The sequence below is a fragment of the Patagioenas fasciata genome, chromosome 2, assembly GCF_037038585.1.
Source record: "Patagioenas fasciata isolate bPatFas1 chromosome 2, bPatFas1.hap1, whole genome shotgun sequence".
In the NCBI taxonomy this organism is placed as follows: Eukaryota; Metazoa; Chordata; class Aves; order Columbiformes; family Columbidae; genus Patagioenas; species Patagioenas fasciata.
This window is the reverse complement of record NC_092521.1, coordinates 121,077,274-121,085,148: the sequence shown is the minus strand read 5'-3', so window position 1 is coordinate 121,085,148 and position 7,875 is coordinate 121,077,274. Positions and strand designations below refer to the sequence as shown.

Sequence of the window (7,875 nt, the reverse complement as noted above, 5' to 3'; positions counted from 1 at the left end):
GCCACAGGGGGGGTTACCTGGGGTGCAGGAGGGAAATGCAAGCAGAAGACCCTTTGGAGCCAGCAGGCAGGACCGGCTGTGAGGGTGCTGTCTGGTCAGAGTCCCCAGTTTTGCACAGGTGGGGATCCCTGGCTGCTCACAAGCGTGGGGCTCGCTGCCCTGCTTTGTGCCCAGGCTGGGCACTATCTCCCCACTTCTCTCCGTGCTGGCAGGCAATACCTGACTCAGGCTGCTTCTGCCATGCTTGGGAGTGACCCGTTCCCTTTCCACACTCTGGGGCTGGGCTGCTCTGATGCTTTCTCCTGCTTAGGATCATCTTCTGCTCCGTTTAGGGGACTTTCCTTGTCCCCTCCCGAATGAATGCCCGGCTCACCACACAGCGGGGAATGCTCTGTTTATTCCATGATTCGTGGATGTCAGCAGAACTTTCAAATGTACTTCACAATATCAAGTAAATAAGCCAGCAAGGTGAAATATGTTGGTGGTGTTGCTCTTTCAGTTTTAGCACTGTTGACTGTTCACTACAAACACGTGGGCTTGGTGTGTAACTCAGTCCTTTCAAGTGGATACACCATGAATATAGCTGAACAAGACTTACCTGTGGTGTTAGTGATGATGGGGAAGTTTCAGCAGACCCTTTTAGCACTGGCCATTGAGCCCTGGGTGTGTTTGTTTTCTTTTGGAGAACAAGTGTCTTTTGGAACTCTGTAGCTTGTGTATTTCACTTTTCTTGCATTGATCCAGTCCGAGGTACCTCATCACTTTTTGCATCTGCCTTATCAGCACACAGAAGTTTGGTTTTCCCCTTTTCTGTGTAAAATGCAAAGAATTTGCTTTTTTTTAATTTAGTACCTCATCCTGGGAAGTGCATGTCACAAACCAACTCCACCTCCACCTTCACCACCTGCCGCATTCTGCACCCTTCTGATGAACTCACACGAGTCACACCAAGGTAAGGGTTTCCCGTGGTGGCAAAACCTTCGGCTCTGTCAGTGTTTTTCCTGCAGGGAAATACTAAGTAGTGGCATAAGCAAAAGCGTTAGCCACATTGGTGAATTACACCCCCAAATTATTCCTCCCATTTTGCGTTACTTCAACCTGATTTTATTTGAGAGGTACGTGCAAAGCTTTAGGAAGCCAACCAAAATATCTGAAATTTTGTCTTGCAGGATCAGACATAACTAAGTTAGCTTCCAAATCCAAACTACCGTTGGTCCCAAACTAGTTGTAGTTCTCATGTGTGAATGCACAGAATATGGTTTGTCACAAAAAATAAGAGGTTTTTCCAGGGAGGAAAAAATCTTTATCTTTGGTACAGAACAAGAAGGGATGTGCAGGTAAAGAAATCCAGGAAGTACATGAGGAATGGAGGAAGAAATACACCTTAATCCAAAGGAGGGAGCCATCTACTTTGTTCCTTGGTGGAATTGTTGAAAATGAGTTCATAGTAGCAAGGCTGAAACTGATGAACTGGCTTACTAGTAGCAGTTGGCAGTAGCAGTAGCCTCTAACCCAGGGGATGCTCTAACCTGACTACGTTTCATGCAGCTACATGAGGTGCTCATTGATTTGTTTCTTTTCTCAATCGAACTCTGAAACTGTCACTGGGCTGAGTTGCTGGGGCCAATTTGAGTCTGTTTCTGTGGTGTGTCCAGGCTGCTCTGCAGTGTTGATCATTTTGATGGGGAAAATATTTCCCAGTTACAGCAATACCAAAATGATCAAATAAAGAAAAAAAGCAACACCTAGATAACTGCTTTCTTGCCGGGGTGTCCTTTGTTGTTGTTGTTGTTTTAAATTGTGCTGTAGTGTGTACCAGTGCTGACAAATTAGGGGAAATATTAATCTAAATATCTGTGCAGCTGAAATCTGGAGCTGGAGAGAATGAAGCCTGATAATTAACAGCCTGTGGCTGGGTTTCTAAAATGTGCTTAGCCATAGTCTGTAGAAAGTCAGTTCACACAGTAAGTTCTCTTAATTTTTCCTCCCTCATGCTCTTCAAGACTTCTGAACTTCTGTGCTTAGCCAGTGTGGGAGATGCAAATCAGTGGCTGTCACTGCTCTTTAGTTTTGCCATGAGCTGAAATCAGAGCTCTGAAGGTCCAGCTTTAATCCATGCTTAAGAGAAGAACTGAGATCTAATGTCTCCTTTCTGCTCAGCCTTGTCTTCAGAGTGTGTGTCTGTGCGCTGCTGCAGTGGCATGTGTGACCTGCTGAGCTCTTCTACGAGGAGCCCTTCTCCTCTGCCACAGATTCAGTCTGGGCAGAATGCAGAGGACCTGAGGAGAACTTGCTTAGCACACCTACCACATGCGCTGACAGCCACAGCACACTGGAGGGTGCAAGAAGATCATTTCCAGAGCCACTTAGCAAGGCTGCTTTTCCAATTACACCACTCTTAATACTAGTTTTCTCAAACACGTGTTTCTGTGCAGATCACAGATGGCTATATATGGGATTACTCTTGTTGAATTGCAACTGCAGGGTAAAAATTCTTGGGCAGTTTCACTTGCTTTTGGTGGAAGTTGTTCTGCATTTCTCTAGAGACCATATTGGCGAGATCCTATTTAGCCATGGAAAGAATACATGACTTGAGACTTCATAACATCAGGCTAATATTTCCTTAATTAAAGATGTGCCTTAAAGTACTGCTGATTTCTAGAAGACCACTGGACAAATGTTTATAGTGTTACGTTAGCTCCTGTCATCTGCATGCTGTATACCCTTAGACAAAGTTTGAAACTCATCAGAAACTGGTTCAGAACAAAACATTCCAGGATGTCTAAGTGAGTCTTGGCTTTCCAGAGTTCACTGATGTAAGGTGAAATGGGACTGCAAATTCCAGTCAAGACATCATTTAGGCCCTTTTGTCCTTATGGGCACAAAGGATACAGTTTATTCATTGGGGTCTCAGTGTGGCTTTTTGGTGCATTTCTTGGTACAGAGAATCCAATGTAAGTTTAGAGTTGCATAGATAAACATGCTGTAGCTGGTCTGACCTATAAGGAACAAGTTTTCTAAGGTTGCCACTGCAGTGCCAGAAGCACTCAAAGCTCAGTGTCCATGAGATCTCATATTGTGGCACAAGGGATTTGGCACATCCTCTTTGTGTTTGCAATTCTTTGGAAGTAGGTGCTGTGTTGAAACTGTCTTCATTCAAATGATCAGCTTATGGGAAGAGAATAGTCAGAATTAATGTTATTTGATACACCTCAAGAAGTCCCAGCCTCTAATAACTAGCAGTAGTGTGCTTAAGGAAACAAAATGCAGTAGGTAGGCACTAAACATAAGTATGTAATGCCTGCCACTTGTAAATGTGCAGATTATTGCCCATTTAATATTTTCTTGTCAGCTGCCTGTACAGAGTTTATTTTGAGAAGAAAGAACTAGAATTGGAGAGCAATTTAGCCACGTTTCAAACTATAGAAAATAATGTTTTACCTAATTAACAGTAGAATGGCACTTTGTAATATTTGGTTTGCTGCTAAATTATCAGTAACCTGTTGACCAATTAACAACCAAGAGCTTGACTGTATTTTCTCGTTTCTTTGGATGATTACTCACACCACTGCACGTCTCCATCAAAAGACAGATTCCCCCATCCCTTTCCCCATAAATGAAAGCCAATACAAGAGAAGAAGAAGGGTTTGACCTTACAGAAGTGCGTGTTGGTGACCGTGGCAGCTTCCAGCAGCTTTGCTACAACTGCTTTTGTAGCAAATAGGTTCCCCTCCTCCCTTGCTGCTCTCTCTGCTGTCACACAGCACCACTAGAAGGACTAGTGGTTTTGTGTGCTCACAAGTGACACTAAAAAGTAAATCTTGCTTATACTTTGCTTATACCATCCGTGAAATTTCTCCCCGGTTTCCTTGTCTCGTGGAAGCCACTGGGAGTTGTGACAACCCAGTAGATCAAGGAGGAAAACAGAAGGTGTTGATCACAAACCTGTCCATGTAATAGTTTCTCGGAAGAAATGTGATGGTGTTGGGGAATGCACTAATCCCATGAGACTGGGGGGTGAAGTATGCAAAGCAGAGAGATGAGTTTTGTAAGAGACGATGTTTTTTGCACGTGTCATCACGTTTTCGAGGACCTGGGAGCTGTGAGTTTTCTCTCAAAATAGACAGAAGACCCTGTTCAGGGTTAAAAAATCTGGTTTGTAATATGTTTTCATTCCCTAGTGTAGAGAATAATTTGCCTGCTCTTTTGTTTTCAGCCTTAACGCAGCACCTGCTCCAGCTTGTGGCAGCATTGGCAATTTGAAAGGCACCCCAGTGGCTACTCCCTGTACTCCTCGGCGTCTGAGCTTGGCCGAATCCTTCACTAACCTCCGGGAATCCACAACGACGATGAGCACGTCTCTGGGGCTGGTGTGGCTGCTGAAGGAAAGGGGCATCTCAGCAGCAGTGTACAATCCGCAGAGCTGGGACAGAGCCAGCAAAGGCACCCTCCTGAACGCATACCCCCCTAAAATGGCGATCATTCCTTCCACTCCACCCAACTCACCTATGCAGACACCTTCTTCCTCCCCTCCATCTTTTGAGTTCAAGTGCACCAGCCCACCTTACGACAACTTCTTGGCTTCGAAGCCTGCTAGTTCAATCTTGAAAGAGGTGAGGAACAAAAAGAACATCAGGAACAGTGAGAGCCAGACTGACGTGTCTGTTTCCAACCTTAATCTCGTGGACAAAGTCAAGAGGTTTGGTATCGCCAAAGTCGTGAGTGCAGGGCAAACTTCAGCTCCTCCTTTAACTGATGACCAGGGACCTCTTCTCTGTGGGGCACAAGGACCAGTGAGGGCCCTTGTTCCTGGAGGCCTGGCGCCAGACGGTCTCCCTTTGGGCTGCCCCGCCGTGACCAGTGCCATCCAGCTGAACACTGGCATCCGAAGGAATCGGAGCTTCCCCACCATGGTGGGTTCCAGCATGCAGATGAAAGGCCCGACGTCTCTCACTTCGGGGATCCTCATGGGAACCAAGCTCCCGAAGCAAACTAGCTTACGATGAAGGACTTTATTTTCACAGCTAGTCTTTTTAAATAAAAATACTCGGGGTTCTTTCTCCGATCCTCTTTCCTTTCCCCACCATCCCTTCATTGCCTCTTGAGTTTGACAAATCAACTTTGTGCCTAATGGGAGAAAAGTGTAAACTTTGTATAAAATCTGTAAATATGTACCAGATCTATTGTGACTAATTGGATTATTTTCCTGTTCAATTGAGTGCAAAAGGCTCTGTGTTATGATTTCTCTATTAAGAATAACTTGCTAACCTTCTCAAAAGGTTTTCTTTAAGATGCACTGAAAAAAATAACAAAACCAACAAAAAGTAACTTGACTAGGAAGACATGAACTCTGTAGCTAGCCTAACTTGAGTTGAAGGTGCATGGGAAGCTATCGAATGTGTTTTGTGAGACCTCACATGGCATCACTTGAAGCATGGGAGCGTTTGTGCTTCGTTAAATGCTGAAAAAACCACTCGGTTTAACATGCGGTAGTTCTAGTTTTGCTTCTGTAGGTACGTTGAGCTGAGTTATTGGAGTGCCTGGCTATTATACCTGAATGGATGAAACTTTTTTTGTTTTTCTTTTCCTGTTTTGTATTCTCCTCCTTCTGGAGGTGCTAAACTTGAACTAATGCTGTGCGGAGGTCAGCAGGCCTACTGGGTACCTGGAACATTGACATATTCCTCCCACCGCCGTTTCATTTGGCACGCTTGCACCCTGTGCGACTTCTTTTTTGTTTTGTTTGTTTTTCGATGCTGCGCTGGATTGTGGAAGGGAAGGTGCTTTACTCTGTGTTGCTGCCACTGGAACAGGCTTTGTCAGTGCCCCCCGAAGAAAACAGTTTTCACAACTCATGCGGTAAAACATGGCAGTGACTTCTTAGAAATCAAAGTTGTGGCACAGATTGACAGATAAAGAATGTTATAAAAGAACATGTAGCAAAAAAAGTATTAGGAGAGGGTGTGTCCTTGAATCCTCCACAGAGAACCACAAAAAACCATTTAGTAATGGAACGGTACAAGTTGGAAAGAGCAACTTGCAGCCCTCATGCTGATCTTCAGGTTTGGTGCACACTGAGGACCATGGCCTTGTCAGCAGGGTGGGAATATTCCCCGCCCATTTTCTGGTTTCGTTTTTCTGAGAAACCTTTTTCACCTGAAGTTGGACCTTAGCAGAGGTAAAAGGATGGAAAATGCTGTATCTCACAATGCTTTTAAACTGATAAAGCACCTCCTAATACCAAGCCTTTAACCCCCACTTTTTCGGAAAAGAAATAAAAGACCTCGCACGACCTTTAGTTACAGCCAGGTGATCTTAATTTGTGTTGCGCTTTTCTTCTCTGTTTCTCCCAAACTTCTGCTGAGTGCTTGTAGAAAGAATTGAAACATCCTGGAACTGGAACAGACCAAAGGGAGCTTGCTCCTAGAGCTGAGACCTAGAATTTTTTGAAGGGAGGATGGAGAAGAGCGAAGGGGGGAGGATTTAACATCCACTTTCTTTTCCTTGCATCTCCTGTGGCATCTAAATCAAGCTCCCTGTTTGTTACCGTAATCACACTACACATAATTGCCATGAACTGCTGTTTGTACCAGACTGTTACTAAATCATTAGCACTGAGAATTTCCTGCATAAATGAAACTGTCTTTTAGTCTTTGTGACGAGAGATAGGTGGGTGTTTGTGGTTTTTTTGTTGGGTTGTTTTTCCTGAATGAAGTAGTTCTTGCAGTAGTACTATGGACACTAAGGATATTTTTTGAGAAAGAATGAACACATCAGTCAGTTACTGCATGTGTTTGAAGACTTCTATTTATTCTATGAACTTAAAATGTTTTAGTAAAATGTCATCAGCTCTCTTTGCTGTTGTATGTGTGCACTTATTGCAAGTAAATTTAAGTCTCTTTTTATTTGAATGTATCTTAAAACAGGAGATAGAATAACAGTTGATTCTGAAAAAAGTCACGGACTTGATGGACCATTTTATATACCCAGAGGAAGAAAGCAATACCATATGAGAACTTACAGTGTAGACATTATTCATGCAATTGGGAAGTATTATTTAGCCTTTAAATAAGCAGTAGGAGGTGTCCACTCGCCGGAGAAAGCAATTGTAACACATCAGAAAGATGAAATAAAAATTTTTCTTCACTAATATCAAGAAAATAACAGAAAAGTTGCATTGTTGTGTATTATTCAACTTCCTTCCTGTACTTCTGTGGTGATAAATATTCCACTTTGATCCCTTGTTTTGTCTTTCAGTCAAAGCAAAATAAGAGACCATCACCGCCTTTGGTTTTTGAATTCTTACAGAAGTAGTTGAAGAGTTTTGACATGTTAGGATCACTCAACTGCTGAAGCTAAGGTCAAAATAAAAATACAGAAGTAAACGCAGAGGGTTTTTTATTTTTGTTTTGAATTCCAAAAAGAAGAATTGGATGTGTTGTGTATGAACTCTCCTGCCTAATACGATGCAAAAACTATAGTGACAGAATATGAAAGTACAGAGTAAGGAGGAAACATCCTGTCGAGGGATGAAAGCAAGGTCTGCTGTTGGCTGCATCTTTTTTACTGAGGGTGGAACAGCCCATTGATTAAACACCAGATAATGAGAAACTCAAAAAATCGTGCACTCATGGTGAGAACTAAGTACTGACAGAAGAGCTCCCTGGAGGAGGGGGTAGTCAGGCAGTAAGTAGATCATGGAAAGGTTTACCGACTCATACATAGAGGAGAGGGATGTGTGTGAGGTTGGGTGGGAAATTATAGGATCAATTTGAACCTTAAGACGATCAAGTCCAACCGTAACCTAACTCTAGCACTTAGCCATGGCCCTGGGAGCCTCATCTACTGACAACCCTTTCTGTGAAGAAATGTTTC

At 43.4% G+C, this 7,875-nt stretch overlaps 1 protein-coding gene across 1 annotated transcript; it reads left to right on the top strand.

Annotated features, from left to right (window-relative positions):
• The first annotated feature begins 762 nt into the window (after positions 1-762).
• On the top strand, positions 763-7,110 carry LOC136097746 (trafficking kinesin-binding protein 1-like). The gene is made up of 2 exons (XM_065830503.2): positions 763-952; positions 4,217-7,110. Exons 1-2 carry the CDS (start codon positions 870-872, stop codon positions 5,004-5,006), a joined length of 873 nt encoding a protein of 290 aa, XP_065686575.2. The 5' UTR covers positions 763-869; the 3' UTR covers positions 5,007-7,110.
• The last annotated feature ends 765 nt before the right edge of the window (positions 7,111-7,875 follow it).